This window comes from Genypterus blacodes, unplaced genomic scaffold (genome assembly GCF_046128005.1).
Source record: "Genypterus blacodes isolate CSIRO-AG114 ecotype Tasmania unplaced genomic scaffold, CSIRO-AGI_Gbla_v1 ptg000028l_1, whole genome shotgun sequence".
Taxonomy (NCBI): Eukaryota; Metazoa; Chordata; class Actinopteri; order Ophidiiformes; family Ophidiidae; genus Genypterus; species Genypterus blacodes.
Genome location: NW_027466841.1, coordinates 3682501 through 3701155, shown reverse-complemented (window position 1 = coordinate 3701155; position 18655 = coordinate 3682501). Strand labels below are relative to the sequence as shown.

General features: G+C 50.2%; 1 protein-coding gene across 1 annotated transcript in view; it reads right to left on the bottom strand.

Annotated features, from left to right (window-relative positions):
- The window catches only part of adgrl1a (adhesion G protein-coupled receptor L1a), a 43810-nt gene that overhangs the window by 24972 nt on the left and 183 nt on the right, over positions 1-18655 (bottom strand). The window contains exons 2-6 of the mRNA XM_076144361.1: positions 18248-18345; positions 15176-15253; positions 14376-14689; positions 13124-13233; positions 6590-6604 (exon numbers count right to left, since the gene is read on the bottom strand). Coding sequence (XP_076000476.1) covers positions 6590-6604; positions 13124-13233; positions 14376-14689; positions 15176-15253; positions 18248-18345 — 615 coding nt within the window. The remainder of the gene's footprint in view (positions 1-6589; positions 6605-13123; positions 13234-14375; positions 14690-15175; positions 15254-18247; positions 18346-18655) is intronic.

Sequence of the window (18655 nt, the reverse complement as noted above, 5' to 3'; positions counted from 1 at the left end):
AACGCTACTGTAAATAGAGAAATAAACAGCATGGAGAAAGCAATGCAGCCTCTCTCTGCATGTAGGTGACCCATAAACAAAGCTGGGAACACTGCCTCAAGGTAGAATAAAGGACAAAGCAACACAAACATGCAAGCCTCTTCTATACTGTCAGAAAAGAAGTAGAGACCACCATGAGCCAAAAGTATTCACATGCAAACTAGCCTCCAACTCATCCGCCACCGGGAGGATAGCGAATATCGGCAAGGACTGAATGAGATACTGCACAGAGCATGTATACCAATAAAGATGCAAAATTCAATAAATGCATATAGCAATAACATCGCCCACAGAAGCCCAGTATGATATACAAATCCATCTAAATACATGAAAGCTGCTATGACCGTCTGGGAAACTAAATCTATATGAGAGCAGCTGAAACTGGAGCAAAACTTTGAAGACGGGTCCGGATAGTGAACTTTGACACAACTGGGCTCATGTGGTGGATTTCAGAGGCACTTTCACAGGAACCTTGGCTCTAATTCTTGTCATCTTCCGCTTGGACAAACATATCAAATTCTCATGATTTCCAAACCAGCACGGCGTAGGAAAAGGAAGAATACAACACATTCATAATGATTACGCCTGGATAGATTTAAGCTCCTCATATGTCAGGATAATGAATGGTTGGACCTGGATCAGCAGAGCTGAGCTTTTGGAGAATGAGGGCTGATATACCGAGCTATGACTCAGTGTATAAACAGGGAAGAATACAATACAATCTATCACGCCTCCAAAATAGTTGTTGCAGCCTGCGATGCAATTTTCTCTCAATAAATCCTGCACCCTGCAATGTAGCCCCCTAAATACTATGTGATGCTGTTGGTTATTGTGCCTAACCTCCCAGCCCTGTCCTAAATTGGTAGCAGTCTGTACCCTATTGGGCTCATCATTACAATAACACTGTAGCGAAGCATAGACAGTCTGTCATGCGCTCGCTCTCTCTCTTTCTCTCTCTCTCTCTCTTCCTCCAGCATACTCTTCTCTCTCCCCTCCTCTCCCTGCCGGCTGCCTATCTGCGAGCCTCGGCTTATTCTAATGAACCAGTCCTTGGGTGGGCCCGGAGTGTCAGAGGGGCTCATCAGCGAGCCTCCGGGCTGTAAACACGAGGCATAAGCACACACGTACATATGCACACAAGAAGCTCACAGGCTCTCGCAAGCCAAACACAAACAGTGGCCACGCTTCACACCCTGCACACCCTGCCTAGGGGGGCTTCATTAACTCTGACCTGTGCTCCCAGCCTTCCCGGATGCCTCTCTGTTTACCAACTCCTTCTGTTTCTCCTTCACTTTGCTTCTCTCTCTCTCTCCCAAACTGTGAAGGGTGATTGTAAGCAGCAGGGAGGCCAGAGCAACTGAACCCGAGCGGCAGACTCCAAGTATAAGAGGCTATTACCAGCACAGTATGAATTAGGCATTAGGAGCCCAGCATTAAGCATAAGCCATAAATCTTAAGATTAGGCATTATCCTAGTCTGGCTCGAGCAGGTTAGATGGAGGAAGAGCCATCTGGGATTATGTGATATTGTTAGATTAATAGATTAATTTCTGTTTGGGTGAGGATGAAAATCTTTGCAGTCATAATCAGCCCAGTGAAGTCACCAGTTACAACACTTCTTTAGCCTACAAGCAAGGCAGATGGCTAATGAAACTTACCTTATCAGGGATTAAAACCCAGGCTGTAGCTATCATACTCTAGCATGCCAATTACCGCCACGCACACAGGGAGGCGCCGCCGTAATAATTGACTGTTTATTTATCTCCATAATCCCTTTCCCAGGCACAGGTCAGCTTTTACTTGTCATTATACGGGACTGCAGTACAAAATGATGAAAGCGCAAGAACTTTCCCGAAAATGGCGAATATCTCCCATTACTGACTAGCAGCGTTTCGTGATCGACTGGTAGCGCAATTAAAAATGAATGCTGACAGCTTTCGTCTAAATTTAGCCTCTTCATTCTACTTCTTGGTGGCGTTTTCATATTTGATGTGACAGCGTGGCGGAAATGGTTAATAATGCAGGACTTTGATGATCTAAACACCCCCCGCCACCATTTGGCAGCTGCCTTTAAAGCGCTGAATGTGTTTTTAGCTACAGGGATCTGAGCTCTGCTGGCCCGAGCCTTTGCCCGGTCCACACAGCCATGGCCCGCTCACAGGAAGGACTGCTGGGAACATGCTGCTCTAATTGAATCCCACACCTGTTACTGGCAGGTGCAGCACGCGGGCAGCAGGGGGCAGAATGGAGCATGGCGTGGAACCTTGTGTCCATGCTGGACAGTTAATGGGCTTTAAGTGTTAGTGTGTGCATGAGTGTGCAGTAAGTCCCCTGACGGTACGTTGATCTGCATTCGTCATCCTGTTAGTGTGTGTGTCCGTGTGTCTTACAGTGCGCGTGCATGTGTGTGTGCATTTCAGAGACAGAAAGAAGCAAAAAGAGAGAGAAAAAGCCTGAAGGAGTATGTGAGTGTGTCTTGTGTGTGTGAAGGGGAAGAGAAAGCGAGAAGTGTAGTAAGAGAGAGAGTAAATGGGTTATTTCCTGTGAAATGAGAATTAGGAGTGAGTTAATCTGCCGAGGAACCACATAGAGTGACGGAGAGGAGGAGAGAGAAGTGAGGAAGAATGAGGGAGGGGCTCCCATTGTGTTTCCGCTTCCTTTCAGACGGCAAAGCATGTCAGTAAAAACACAATACTGATTTGACAAAAACACCCACATACACGTAGACACACACACACACTTTTGCATCTGATACATACACGCACATGTACACACACTGTCCAGACAGGGGAAGAGGCAGGTGTCACGTCGGTGCGTTTATCAACCCAAACATTCACCCAAGAGACACCCTTCACTGAGACCAAAAGCCGGGACCAGCTGGAGACAAGCTGGCTGAAAGAAAAGTCTTATCGGCATCGGAGTGAAGCTGACACTGAGTGACAGGAGAGTTGGCTGGGACACGACGACAGAGCCAACTGGCTGCAGATAGACTCCACAACAGCCGGGCCACTGCTGACTGACTGACTGAGGCGGGAGTGGCGGAGGTAACAATGGCTACGTTTACACACTGCAGTTTGTCTACTGCTGCGTTCCACTAACAATAGAACAGCTGATGAGATCCTATTTACAAGTCGTTAACCCAGCGTCTCAATGCTACACAAGTGGCACTCGTGAATAAAAACAAAGCCTTTTCACCTCTTTTGTGATGAATGCAAAAACAAACCTGGATTAAGAAAACACCTTATTCATCTACTAGCTAAACAGCTAGCTGGCTTTACATGAGCTGAGTTCATAAATGGTCTGTTTATGATCCCTTGTACATGTTAGCTACTCAAGCATGTCGACTCCACTCCACTCACCTCTTCCTCATGCATGTATTCAGCTGCGGAAACACTCAATATTTCATGATATCCACATCTTTTAAGATCTTTAACGTGTGGGACGATTCCTGCCTCGTGTCTGACAAGTTAAGCTGCTACTATGGCTAACCGCTAGCTACCTCACAAGCTACTGTCGCTAGAACTAACATGACATAAATCATGCAGAGGTAAAAGTTCATGCTGATTATGGTGGAAGTCATCACCAAAACTACATGGTATCAGACGCAGCCACAAAGAGAGTTTCAATGTTTTTCAATTCAATTCAACTCTATTTATATAGCGCCAAATCACAATAAACGCTATGTGTTGCATAGATTTATGCATTTCCACACTGGACCGCCTGTCTAGCCACGCTAAGCTGAGCCTGATTGAGAGCCTTAGTGAGACCCTGGCGTGTGTTTACGTGAAGGTGGGTCTGGGTTGCATCGGGCTAACAGCAGCCTCGCTCTGCCCGTCGCTCTCTCCCACTCTAAATCTGTCTCCCCACAGGACCTGTCTGTCAAACCGGGCCTTCAAATCAGCCTGTGTGATTTATATTCATGATCATCTGCCTGCGCCACGCTGTTCTTTGGCTTTAACTTCTTAATACACAGTCTGTCCCCGCACTCTCCTATCTTTCAACGCCAGCTGAATAGGATGTCTGCGCTGCCTCGGTCACGTGACTCAGTTTGTGTGTGGTGGGTCATTCCTAATGAGGCAACTCTGCCTGGCTCGTCGTCTCTATAGCGACCATTCTCCCCCCTTCTCCTCTGTTTTCTCTCCATAGTGTCTTTCTTTGTGTTTTCCCGTCACGATACAGCTATCTATCACTATTTCAAATTAAAGGTATGGTAAAGAGCTGCGTGCACCGTCGCTGTAAACGCAAAGGAATGCTTCCTTCTTTGTCCGTCCCCTCCCTTAATCTTACACCGTTTTCTCGCTTTGCTATTTTTCCCTCAGGAGCAAACAAGCTGGAGGTGAGAAAAATATTGTGGACACTTATTCAGTCCTGTCAGCAGTGATAAAGGAAATAATGATGTGGGTAGCGTAGTCTGCTAGGCTGTCAGCAAAAAGGGTGAGAAAAGGGACAGAGGGAGAGATGGAAGGGGGGAGGGAGAGAGAGAGACGGCTGCAACCAACAAGGTCTAAAAATAGCTTGACAGTAGGTAGGCTGACATAGTGTTGGACATTTATTGAACAGGATCTCCTGCACGTGGCATCCCAAATCTGTCATTCAGCAGATCGATCATCCGGTATTAATTTGACAGACACGGGCGAGGTACACAGTCTGGATGTTAATTCAGCCAAAAAACAAAACAAAAAGAGGAAGAATATTTAGCAGCAGTGAAGGGGTGGAACAAGGTGGAGGGGGCAGGAGTGCAGACAGAGGAAGGAGGTGGTCATCGTAGTGTTAGTGGGAGGAAGAGAAGAAATAAAAAAATTAAGAAAACGGTCGGGCGAGGCAGAAGCAGGAGGAGGAGAGTTTCGCTTTGTATCTTCATATGCAAACCGCAAGCTGGGCAAACTAAAACGCCAGCTTGCAGTGTGAGACAATGATCCATGTTAATGAGAAGCCATGGACACACGACAGACACGGAGGCCCATAAACCAGCTAATGACAGTCGCTATAGGAGTTAATCCCTCAGCCATGGGGCCAGTCAGGGGGAGATGGCTGATGCCGATCCAGATGTTTAGCTGGCGTCTCAGAGAGAGGTGAGTTGGTTTGGGACCTGAGAGGTGGAGTTGAGGCTAACAGGGAATCAGGAGCCTCAGAGGCCCCTCCCTTCGCCATGACCCTGGACATGGTGTCAGATCTATGTGGCTCTTTGTGATTGAGGTCCGCGGCCATGCTGATTGGGGCTCTTACGAGAGCTTGTATGGAGGTCCACTGCATCAAAGAGACCATTAGAGGGAACTGGAGCACCCTGGTGGGGATAAACCTCCTCCTCTCCTCTCCTCCCCCCTCCCCCAGAGCCTCATTGACCACATAAGGACTCGGGAAGGACTGACTGGTATGAAAGGGAAGAGGAGGGGGGGGGGGGGGGGGGCACAAGGTCACAGCGCATGTGCAATAAAGAAAATAGAGGTGACAGTGACAAATTGTAGAGAGAGAGAGAGGGGCAGAGAGGAAGAGGAGAGGAGGAGGAGGAGGAGGAGGAGGAAGAGGCCTGTGAGAGACACTCAAAAGAGCCTGCGACTGCTTGTGATGGCCAGATGTGATCTGAGAGATAAACCAACCATAGAGAGAGACAGGAAGAATGAGAAACAGGAGGAGAGGGAAGGAGAGAGAAAGAATGAGAGCGTAGGAGTTGGGTGAGTGAGGAAGGAGGACAGAGAGGATGACAGACGGAGAGTTGGAGAACCTGGAAATGGATTACTGTAAAAATGATCTGAGAACAACTTTCGACGGTTAATTTGTTATTTCTAAACACCGAGTTTCTGCTTTGCGATTGCAAACAAGAACAAACTTTGGTCCTGAAAACTAAAACTAAAACAACAACAACAAAAAAAGAAGGAGGAGGAAGAAGAGATACAGAACGAAGAAGATGAGCTGGTGAATAATGTGAGGGAGAGAGTGGCAGAATCTCTTAGATCTGTAGGGACGAGTTAGAGATTTGGACAAATTAAGTGCGGCAGAGGAATGATGGGACATGTGTTTGGAAGGAGGGATGAAGAAAAAGGAAGAGGAGAAGATTGACCATCCATGAAGTGATATGAATGTATGTTGTCTGTAAGGAGACAGGAAAGGAATGAAGTTAATCTCTCGTTTATCTCTCATAGATACTTAGCATACCTAGCGTGATGATTGTGCGTGTGTGTGTGTGTGTGTGTGTGTGTCTGTGTGTGTGTGTGTGTGTGTGCGTGTGTGTGTGTGCGCGTGCGTGCGTGCGTGAATGCAGGTCAGGCTGGTGTCATCAGAACCAAGGAGGAAATCTAGAGGGATTTTAGAGTTTTGGTTATATAGAGGGACAGACAGAGAAGAAGAACCGAGAGAGAGCGAGAGAGAGAGAGAGAGAGAGAGAGAGGGGAGGGATTCAACATCAAACATGACCACCACACAAGGTGCTGGGTTAGGAAGGGATATGAGGAAGAGGGAAGGAGACGAGGGAGGAGGACCGGGAGGTAGGAAGGAGGAAGGAGGGAAGGAAGGAAGGGGCGAGCTGTGGTTGTTATGTTCATTGTGGTCTTTACCTTTTTGATCCACTTCTATTCAAGCATCGGAAAAAGGAGAAAGAGGAAGATAGAGAGATAACAGAGAAAGAGACAGCAAGGTAGAGAGAGGGAAAGCAAAAAAGAATGAAAGGAAAACAGGTGCAGGAAAAAAGAGAAAATAGAGATTAAATAAAACGCTGTCCTTTCTCTCTCTTTCTCTTTTTAAAGCAAGTTATCTGTCTGTTATGGTTGGATACTCAGAGAAAGGATGGCTCAGATGGAAAATGAGGAGGGAAAATGGCCTGACCTGGGTTTAAATCCATTTCCATTTCATTTCAGCTTTATCAATAATCCCCCAACAACACAATCCACCCCCCAACCACACACTCTCGACCCCTCCTGCACCCCCCTCTTATTGCCACATCCCTCTCCCCTCCCTCCTCCCCCCTTGCCCCAAATTCCAGCTCCGGGAACCTGTTGGGGAGAGATAGAGAGAGAGAGAGAGAACATCTGTCTCCTGCAGTCCTCTTCAGCTGTGGAAGTAAACAAAGAGGTGGGAAAGGTAGAGGGAGAGATGGTGGGGTGAGGTGGGGGGGTGAGAGAGAGGGGGGTGGTCGATAGCGAGGAGGGAATGCAAAGGTGGTGGTGAGGAGGATGTCTCTATCTGTGCGGCGCTGCCGGAGGAGGGATCTTTGTATCCCCCATTCTCCAAGAACAGTCAATGTTGACATTAGAGCGGTCCCTTAATCTGAAGAAAGCGACGCTTTTGGCTTTGCTCAATTTACAGAGTCAGGATGCAGCTATAGAAGCCAGCAGAAACACTCAACCCATCGACCGGCCAATCAATGGGGAGCCGCCTGCTCGCCTAGCCGAGGCCGGCTCATCAAAGCGGAGGAGAACAAACAACAGGGGAGAGGGAGGGCTTGACAGAGTGGAACGCCTCAGAAACACAGAGATAAACCAAGAGACACGGCTGAGGGGGGGTGTGGGGGGTAAGAGGGCGAAGATGAGAAGCGACCAGAGCAATGTCTACGGTTCACACACACACACACATCTAAAAGGCTGGTGTGAGCAAGTCACGGCCACCAAACAGCCTCCTTGGCGGTTGGGGGCTGTTTGGTGTCACCAGAATGGCTGCGATTCTGGTGGAAGAGCGGGTGAGGATCTCAGCTCCGCCCCCCCACGTTACAACACCTGCCTTTCCCCCCGCACCCCCGAGGAGGACGTTGCATGCGCGAAAGCGTCTCGTCGCGTCTCGCGGGGAAGCGGACGTGTGGAAATGCACGTTGCCTGCTGCTCCCTGCCGTGAGCGTGATTGTCATGTGTGTGTCACGGGAGGCCTGACGTTCCCCTGGGAGCCTGTGAAATTGTCACGACACCTCAGAGCCTCGCACACAGGATCACCCATGAGGGGAAGAAAACTACACAAAGAGACACGGAGATGGAAGGAGATGAATAGGAGACTGAGCGGCCGCACGTGTGACCTGAGAGGTGAACTGCAGAGCAGCGGAGCGTCAGGATCAGCAGCAGCATGGATCGTTAATCATGTCACGCCAAGATCAAACTGGACAAACAACCTCCGCCAAGTCCCGCGGATTGGTGGCCATTTTCAGCCCAGAGGGGCAAACACGGCTGAGCAACGCGTACGAGCGAAAGGGCACAACACACACATACGCACACACTCAGCCATCCTCCCCCACCAACTGTGAGTGCAATCATTAGCGCACCAAGGTTAGGGGAGAGAGAGGCTGTCCAGAGAGCAAGCGAGCGAGCGAGCGGAGCTTTCATCCTCGCTAAAACAGCATGGCGGTGCGCGTGTAAACCAGGAATCATCAGGGCCGGAAAAGTCTCTCCAAAGAGTCGAGGCAGCGGATCGAGATGAGGTGCTGTGTGGGGAGAGGGGGGGGGATGCTTTCCATCTCCACATAAAAGTGGAGAGAAGCACAGGAGGGCGCTCTGAATTAAACACTTTGAAAAGAACGAGCGGGTCTGCGTTCCTAAACAGGGAGAAAGGGATGAGAGTGATGCCCAGATAGAGAGAGAGAGAGAGAGAGAGAGAGAGAGAGAGAAAGAAAGAAAAGGGAAAGAGCATGAGAGAGCGTGAGAGAGGGAGAGAGAGAGAGATCCTTTGATGCTGCAGAGGAGGAAGAGGAGGGAGGAGGTGAGTGGAAGACTTCTGTTGACTCTGTGTGTGCTCCCTCTCCCGATCCTGGCTGCCCTGAAAAATAGACACGAAGCACAGATAGCGATCATCACACGTGTCTGCACACACACACACACACACACACTGACAGACAGAGAGAGGGAGAGAGAGAGACAGAGAGAGAGAGAGAGAGAGAGAGACGGACACTCATCAGACTCAGCTCACAGTGAAGCGGAGGTTAGTTTAAGGCCACCTTGGTTGTTTGTTTGATTCATTCAGCGTTTCTCTTTCAGGGCCCTTCTGAGAAATAAGCCAGTGGCCCGTCTCCCCTTAATCACTCTGCTCAGCGCTCTCTACAACCCTATCAATTACTCCCACACTAATGAGTACAGCCAGGAACACACACACACACACACACATGCTCATTGTTGGAGTACCGCAGGACACCTTAGCCTCCTCCGTCTCTCTCTCTCTCTCTCTCTCTCTGCGCACACACACACGTATCTCGTCTCTCCAGCTTTTTTTCCCGTCGGGTTTACATTTTTTTTGTGTCACTGTAAAAGCCGCATAACGTTCCACGAGCGTGTTCCTCATTCGCCAAACATTTATGAGCACTCCACATCTAATGGATCCCTATACATATTAATAGAATCCCATTTTCTGCAACATCAAAGTGTTTCCTCTTCCTCCCCTGAAAACTTGTCATATTACAATGCCATTATTCCTCCCTACTGACAAACTCTTCCCGACAAGTCAACTATCGTTTCCAGGGGCTTTTGTGTCCAAAAAAAGCCTCGTCTGGTAATGAATAGGCGGCGCTGAATCGATTTTATCAGGTGAAACAGTGGCAGAGTCGCAAAATGTGGATGTAAAGGGGACATTGAGGAGGAGGAGGAGGACGACGACGAAGAGGGGGGGGAGGGGGAGAATGTGGAGCTACCTAAAGATGTCTGTATCGTTCAGGCTGAGACAGTCAGCCTTTTAAAACTAGTTCAGCTGTGCATATTAACAAGATAAATCACTGCTGATGAAATAGCAGCGAGCTCCAGACCAGACCAGACCAGGTCTAATGGCTCTGGCATGGCAAGCGTGGATAACCCCAATGGAGAGCATTAGGGATCAATAATGATGTAGAGCTATGTCCTGGAAAAGAGGAGGAGGAGGAGGAAGAGGAGTGGGGAGGGGGGGCAGGTAGAGTTCTCCACCAGGGGCTAGATTTACTTTGACTCGGTGCATGTCTGTGTTAAGACTGCAGTGTATTGTTTCCACTGCAGTAAATACATTCTGCAGCTCTCTCTCTCTCTCTTTGTGTGTGTGTGTGTGTGGATCTGTGATGTCTTAATGGAATCCAGCAGTCTACAGCGAGCTGTGACAGTGCGAAATGAGAGTCCGGTCCAGCCATTTTGTCTTTGCTCCTTTACAGCTGAAAAAAAACAAAAAAACACAAAGCTTAGTTTTTTGGGGCCCGATGAGATATGAATTGATTTGCTGGCAGCACACATATACACACACACACAGATCCGGGGACCTGAGTCTGAGTTGCGCCCCGGCGCAGGTGTGTGTGTGTGTCAGCTGGGTAACGGCTGTCACTTCACCGTTTCGGGTGACTGCTAACATGGCACCTGTGTGACACGCACATTAAGAACCCTGTCAGAGGCAACAAACACGTTCCTGCCAACACAGCCGGTCACGCCGCCTCAACCGCCGACCCGCGTTTACATATCATCTTTCTATTGTTCCACGTTTACGACCCAGGTGCCGAGGAAAAGGAGGAAAAAAAAACACAGCGATCCGGGCCTGACGTGAACGACGGGGCATTACCAGAGCGATTAGCAGCAGCAAATTCAATTAATCTTGACAAATCTCTGCTGAGGCAGAACTGAAGCGAGCGACGCGCCCCCTCTCCTGGTAATTAAAAGTGGCCGAGTTGAGTGGCGCGTGGTGCAACGGTGACTAGGTTTTGGGATGAACAGCGCCGAGCTCCCAGTCTGAATGTGTCACGCGGCGCTCCGTTGGTAAAGATGGCGGTGTGCGAGTGTGTGTGTGTGTGTGTGTGTGTGTGTGTGTGTGTGTGTGTGTGTGTGTGTGTGTGTGTGTGTGCAGAGGACAGGGGTAATTGGCTCTTCTTTGTCACCTTAGACAGGCGGGACTTTTCATCACGGCAGGATCAGCTTCCAATTTTCTAAGCTGCGCCATCCTTCACAAGCAATCAACAACGTTTCTCCCCCAAAATAGAGGCTGGAGAAATGCAAGTCAACTGCTATTTAATCGTCCCTTTGATTGCTTTTCAGAAAATAGAACCAGCGCCCCCATGCAGTTTAGAGGAGGGGGAAGACGGGGTGAGAACGCATTAGCCGCAGGCGGGGGGACAGCCGAACAACGTTACCTTGAAAATCTACGGAGCGTACAGTGCAGGACTCCGCCCAGGTACACCGGAGGGTCACGGTGACCACGGCGACCGACAGCGGGCAGAGGGGACAGATGGGAAAAAAACCCACAAATCACACCCAGAGAATAATCGCCCACGACAACGGCCACTGCAGTTTGACTCGACAAAATCCCCTTCAAAGGTAAACTAAGGGCACGAAAGCGCTGAGCAGAGGAACGCCAAAAGGGGGCGCAGGGGAGCACAACATTCTCTGAGCCTCTCCAACGGCGCTTCGCGAGTCACACATCACGAACGTCGCTTGGAACCTGAAAAAGAGGGAAAACTCAAAGAGACAGCAAAAGAGAGAGAGAAAGAGAGGGGGGGGCAGGATGGGTAAAGGTGCTGACGAACAGAACAAATAAAGGAGAAACAAGGGAGGAGAGAACAATGGACGAAGATTAAAGACCTGGAGAGCGTAGATGGGGAAGTGAAGGAGAAAGGGAGATAAATAAAAGAAAGATATTGACTGAGTGAGAGGGGAGGATGAGCGAGTGACCTCAGAGAGAAAGGGAAGAAGAGTTGAGACAAAAGGAAGAAAAAGAAAAAGAAGAAGAGAGAGCAAAGGAGGTTAGATGCTTTGTGGAGGACGTCATCGTCTCCGCCGCTCGCCTCGGCCCCCTGAGGAAAAAGCAGAGAGGTTCACCCCGTATCTCCACTACAACCTGCTCCACCCGCCCAGCTGACCCCCCCCAACCCTCCCACCACCCCCCGGAGGAGGGGAGCGAGGCTGTGCCCCCTCCCCTCCGGCCCAGGTACTGCTGCACAGTAAGGGGGATCAATGCTGGGTGGGGGAGGGGGGGAGGAGGGCTGAGCGGAGATTTTCACATGAGTGAGGCGGCGACACACAACACGGCGTAATCCTCGCTGCTGTGTCTGCTCCTTTGAACCTGCACGTGTGTGTGTGTGTCTCTGTGTGTGTGTGTGTGTGTGTGTGTGTGTGTGTGTGTGTGTGTGTGTGTGTGTGTGTGTGTGTGTGTGTGTGTGTGTGTGCGTCTGTGCTCAAGGGTGGAAGTCTCAAAGACAGAAAGAGAGCAAGTGTGTGTGTATGTGTGTCCCTATTGTGAGTGTGAGCTAGACCACCGTTCTGTGTCTTTGTGTGTACGTGTGTGTGTGCACGCGTGTGTCTGTGTGTGTGTGTGTGTGTGTGTGTGCAGGTGCATGCGTGTGTCACACCTGCCACAGATCTCTGAGCAGCACTGTGGGAAAGTCAGCTGTTACCATGGGGATATTAAAATGTGTGGCACTCCGGGTCATGTGGTCTAAAATAAGCCCTTTTGCTATTTGTGTTACCGTTCCTATTGTGAAATGGCACGCACGCACGCACGCACACACACACACACACACACACACACACACACACACAGACACACTATCAGTCTCACTGTGTCCAATTTTCGAATTTTATTGGAAATCAGAGGGACAGCAAAGGTGTTGGGCAGCAGATAAAGGCGGTGGCGTGGCCCCCGGGTCAATCAGTGTGTGTGAGCGTGGCAGCGTGTGTTACGCAGCCGTGATCGCCAATAAGGAGGCTGAACCGCCGTGTGCGTGTGTGTGTGGCACGCTGGGAGTGCAAAGTGCTTATCGGACCTCGCAAAGCGCCTTCTCTCCCCCCCGCCTCCCCCATGTGAAAATCTCTCTCAGCTACTGGTGCATCACTCTGTCTATGAAGAAAAAGGGTTTAGTGCTGTGTGTATGTGTGTGTGTGTGTGTGTGTGTGTGTGTGTGTGTGTGCGTGTGTGAGAGACAGAGATAAAGAGGAACACAGAGGCAGAGGTGGAGAGGATGACTTGTCTGTCTTATTTGTTCAGTGGCTGTGTGTGAATGTCACTTGTTGAAGGTTTATTTTTGGGGGTGCGTGGTTGACGGGGAGGTTCAGGTTCAGGGGTGGGGGGAGGAAGGGATGGGAGGGAAGGGGGGGCGGGGGTGCTTGAATGGGTTGGGCCAATGAGAGAGAGGGAGGGAGGGAGGGAGGGAGGGGTGAGGAGGGCATCTCTGTACTCACTGTAGGGGACACACTCATACTGGATCTCCAGGTACTTGTAGGTGCCGGGGCAGGGGTCAGGGAACACGTCGGACCCTGCAACCACCACACACTGGGTGCGGTTGTTACATCTGCGAGAGGGAGAGAGAGGGAGAGGGGGAAGGACAGCGAAGGAGAAAGAGAGAGAGAAAGTGAGGGATTAAAATGTACAGTGCCAGTGGTGGAAAGACAAAGAGGAGAAAGTGTGACACAAAAAAAGCAGAAGAATAAAAACATCTCCGGGCTCTAAAAGACGAAAAGAACGGTTGGGAAGGGAGTAATTTCACACTAGACTAGATCATGTGACAGCTGCACCCAAGGGGAGGAAGGAGAGAGAAAGGAGGGGCAGAGGGGGGTGGAGGGGGGAATTAAGGAGAGGAGAGAGAGGGAGAGAGAGAGAGAGAGAGAGAGAGAGGGAGGCAGGGAGAGGGCGAGTGACGTTAGAGGCTGGTCTCTCCTGGGGGACTGTGAGTGGGAGCAATTAGAGGTGAGAGAACAGGGAAGGACGAGTGGGCCCAGGCAAACATTACACACACACACACTCGGCGCAGGGGAGACATTTATATGCACATAATACCTACACCTAAACCACGGCGACGCATGCCTCCTCACGTAACACACACACACACACACACTCGTGGGCGGGCAGAGGAAATAACACACACACACACACGTCCTCACGCATAATCTCCTCGATCCGGCTTTAAGTGTTTCTCCCCCAGTGTCTCTCCCCCTCACCCCCATCTCTCTCCCTCCCTCCCTCTCTCCCTCTCTCCCTCCCTCCCTCCCTCTCTCTCTCTCCCTCCCTTAATATCTAAACCATCTCACTATCGTTCCTCTTTCCTCTCCTTTACTCCCCATCGGTTTTCTCCTTCTACCCTACGCTCCGTCTTCTTCATATTTTTCCTCTTCTTCACGCCCCCCTTCGTTCCTCCATTACCTGTGTGATGGATAGCAGCGAGAGGTGCTTCCATTGATCCGAGCTCAGAGCGCAAACACGGCGAGCCTTCGTAGGAAACCCTAGAAACACACACACATCCGCACGCCCTCACTGCTGCGGTGTTCGCACAGAACAAAGGTGCTGACTTTACTGTTCCACATCAACACCTCGGGGGGAAAAACGGGGGAATTCTAGATGAATAATGTTATATAATAGCGTTTTGTTTCACCGGCCAATAAGACTCCGCCGCTGTGCAAAAACACAAGAGGGCGACCCAGACCGGTCGATACACACCTCTGCGACATTATCTTGAAGGCGTCGGGAAGGTAGCACTGCACGTTCTCCATCTGGAAGGGGTCGGCGTCGCAGATCTTGTCGTCAGTGCGGCCGTAGTTGGCTGTCTCAATCATGATCACGTCGCTCCCCGGGCAGCGCAGCTCGATGGGGTATCCTTCGCACGCCAGCTCCCGCCGCATCAGGCCGAAGGGCATCATGGAGCGACTCAGCGCTGGAGAGGAAGAGGAAGAGGAAGAGGAGGAGGAGGAGGAGGAGGAGGAGGAGGAGGAGGAGGAGGAGGAGGAGGAGAAGTTATTGATAATGCAATGAATCTAAATACTTCCAGAAGGCACTTTATTATTCCACCACATTGTAAATATGATGTGTTGTGTTTGACTGGGAGGATACGGCTGCTTCGTGTTGTACTTATGAAAACATAAACTCGCCATTAAGACTCAGTGCTTCTTCAATACTGTTCATCCATCCCACATCCACACTGCAAACACGCCGTCTTCTCTAACATCTCCCCACTTGTCATACAATCTGTGAGTTTTGAATGTTAATAAACTCCTAAATACAGTCAAGCTGCAGCTTATCCAACACAGACCAGCTAGAAGTCTGTCCAAGCAACCCCCCCCCCCCCCCCCCCCCCCCAACCCCAAAAGGATTTACTCTGAGACAGAAAAGGTGAGAACAGAGTGAGCAAAAGAGAGAAAGAAATAGTCTGCTTGCCCCTTCACCTGTGGCATGCAGACCATTTGCACACCCACTGCTGTTAATCAGTCGTCTGAGAGGCATGTGGACGCTCTGCGGCCCACTGTGGGACTCTGCGTGGAGAGGGTCACCTGAGACTGGGGGAGGGGACAGAGGTGCTCAGGGTTAATCGGTGTGCCGGGCTGAGAGGCATGAGAGAGGAGCTGTGAGAGACACTCTCAGCTCTCTCCATAACCGAACAACTTTCCAACTGCCTCTGCATTCGTTCGCGCACACACACACACACACACACACACACACAAACACACAAAAACACAAAATGGCTGCCGGCTCCGCAGCAGCAGCCCAGGTGGAGGCAGCAGAAGAGAACGCAGGCTGAGGGAGGATGAGTGACTGATCTGGCAGCTGAAGCCTCTGTGGTGCTGAAGGACAGCCAGCGTTCAGAAATGGAGCCCGCCAGCGCCGCTGTCCGTGGTGCTGGACTGAGCTTTGTTTGGAGAAAACAACATGCAAAACACTGCAAAGAGCTGCTGGGCCACACACTGCTGGACCGGCCGGTGTGGAGCTGTCCGCTGTCCTGGAGGAGTAGAGCACTTAGCAGGAGTTTTCTCGGCAGTGTCGATACAGCGGGAGGGAGGGGCGGGGGAGGACACAGCATACATTAAGCTGACGGGCACGCTGTCAAATCTCACCAGAGCAGCACCAGCTCCTCGGCGAGGCAGACCGGAATCTAAAAAGTTCTTCATGAAACAGAGTTCTTTGTGAGTTTTCACTGCATCACTTCCCGCTGCCAGACATCCTCGGTGGCAGACGAGGACACTGAGTCAGAGCTTTTCCTCCACGACTGTCAGAGCTCAAACCCGCAGAGGAGTGGAGCTGTTTCCCCTTTCACAGCCGCGGGTTCGCTGCTGCTTGGATTTCAGCCGCTGTCCATCCAGGAGCGGCGCCCCCCCCTCTGGGTCAATGTCAGCGTCAGTCAATGCAGACGTGCAGCTACATGATTCACTGCCGTCGCACTTGCTCATGTTTCTGAAAGCGAGTTTGTGAGGCGGGCGGGTACTCGGGTTGAGTTGTGTAACAAGCAGCATGAATGCTGAATGAGAAGCACAAACTGACTTCAGATCCTTTATGCCTCGCCAGCACGCAGCGCCACTGCCAAAACACAAAGGCCTTGATGCAGAAACGCATACTAATTAAAGCACAAAGAGACGCAAACAGCAGGCGAGGCTGCCGGACAAACAACTCCACACTCAAACGCGAGCACACACAGGCAAATTAGTGCTCGAAAATGCCGGGCAGATTTGTGTGTGTGTGTGTACGTTCACAGTGGAGCACGCAGTCATGTGTCACAGCGGGGAACACAATGCAAAGTGCCGGTGTGTGGCCTTGTTCTCTTAACTACCCTGCGGTGTAAGTGCACAGCGGCGTGCAGCTGGCCGGCAATTAGACCCACGCAGCGAGCCAAGAAAGAGAGCAAACCTGAGGGGAGCGTCCAAACTCGGTCCGCTCACACTGTGGAGCAACACGGGAACATTAGTCTGCACTGGATGGGGCAGGTCAAAGGTTAAACACACTGTACGATACAGACACACACACCAGTGGAAGTGTGTGTGACTGCAGTCGAGTGAGAGCGAGATGACGGACACAGAGGAGAAAGTGTCGTCAGCGTTTCGCCTGTTATTTCCTGATGACGTCACCTGGCCACGTTTCGTTGTGGGTCTTGATGATGTAATGGCTGACGACGTTTCCTGTCGTTGTGCGTTTTACTCAACTGATTAATGAGGAAGTTTTGAGCTGAAGTTTTATTTCTGTGAAAGTCAGCCAAGGCTTCCCGAGACAGATGTGCTTTAAAGTAAAAAGTCTGAGGCAAACATCTGCCGCCTGTACAATAATGTCAGTCTGCACTCTAGATCTCATCAGCAGGGCTTTAATTAGAAAGTGATGTGTGAACTTAAATCCACTGTCTGTCTCAGGTATTCCACTCTTTCCTTTGTCTCAGCTGTTGTATATTTAGCAATTTACCGATGACATACTTACACGTCAGCGAAGGAGGCAACCATAATTGCGAAAACATCCCTGGCACAACTGAACTGTCTCTATTCTTGTCATCTCACACCGACACACTCCATCTTTGACACTTTCCAGGTGTGTAAAGGTGTGTTTCACTGTTAATACAGCAAGCTGCACCTTGTTTCTAAAAAGATGAATTCAACAACAAGTGTGCTCAACATAACTTCTGGGACTAGGAGGGAGTGTTGGTGTTTGTGTCTGTGTCTGTGTGTCTCTGTGTGTGTCTCTGTGTCTGTGTGAGTGTGTGTGAGCTTGCCAGATGGCCGGAGGGACCTGGCTGGACTCTGAGCTCGGCTGAGACGAGACAAGATGAGCAGAGGACAAAGCAGGACCGGGCCAAAGGCTACGATTGTCCTTCACACTACAGGGACCCATTAAGCTTTCAGGGTCTCGTATACACACACATACACACACATGGCCATTTAGCGCCTGTCAGACTCATAATAGGCGGCTCCATATGTATGTATAGGTGCATCTAATCGGCTCACTTATGTCGTGTATGGTATGAAGCTCAGTAAACGCCTGTCATCTCAAGAAGCGGTTACCCATCATGTCTACTCATACGAGCCAATTCGATAATTATACAAGCTGGTTTGCATAGACGTGTCGGTTGTGCGTGTGAGAGGGATTATATCTACACACACACACGGCGAGGGCGAGAGAGAGACAAGAGAGGGGTCTGGTGTCACTCCAGGGCAGCTGCTGTGAGAGGCTGAGCGCTTGGCTTCATAATAGGAACTCCATACAAATTAAGAGCAAGAGAGAGGGACTGATTGGATTTGACTCATTATCCTCACACAGTAATTAAAGCCTGAGGGTGTGGAGATGCACAGGGCCTTCACACAAGACCAGAAATTTTGCACAATCCGAGTCAGTCCACACACACACACACAAACGCACACACACGTACACGCTCATTCAAAAAAGTCATTCATTCTCCATCATGAAATCTATTCTTTCTCTCCCTCACACACACACACACACACACACAAACGCACAAAGTGAAAGCTTTGGTCAAAAAATGACCAAGAAGTTTCTTTCATGACGACTGCACTTTCAAATATGAAAGCGCTTTGATTGGGCTGCAGTCTGTGCCGCAGTCTGACCTTGACCGCGTTATCGCCGACGTTCCGGAGCATTTTTTCCCCTTTTTTTTCAGCAATAATTGAGTGAGATGATTTGGCCTTGCAGGTAGCCACAGACCCTGAGATAGAGAGTCACAATAGGAGATTACGCCTGTGGTGCTTTGTTAGCCCGTCTGTCTGTCTGTCCGAACGTGATCTTAGCCCTCTTCTCTTTTTCTCTAGCAGTCGTCTCCTAATGCCGCTCATTAGCATAGCACAGAGGCGTAGTGCCAGAGGGCAGAATAAAGCAGAATTGGTGGTTTGTAAAACTTGGCATGCAGCTGATGAGGTTGGACTCTTGTTATCCCACCGTCCTTAAAATGAGCTTTTAAAGGCATTAAGGCTAAGAGGTGAGGACGGCTTTGTTTTGCCCCGGAATGAATTAGTGGA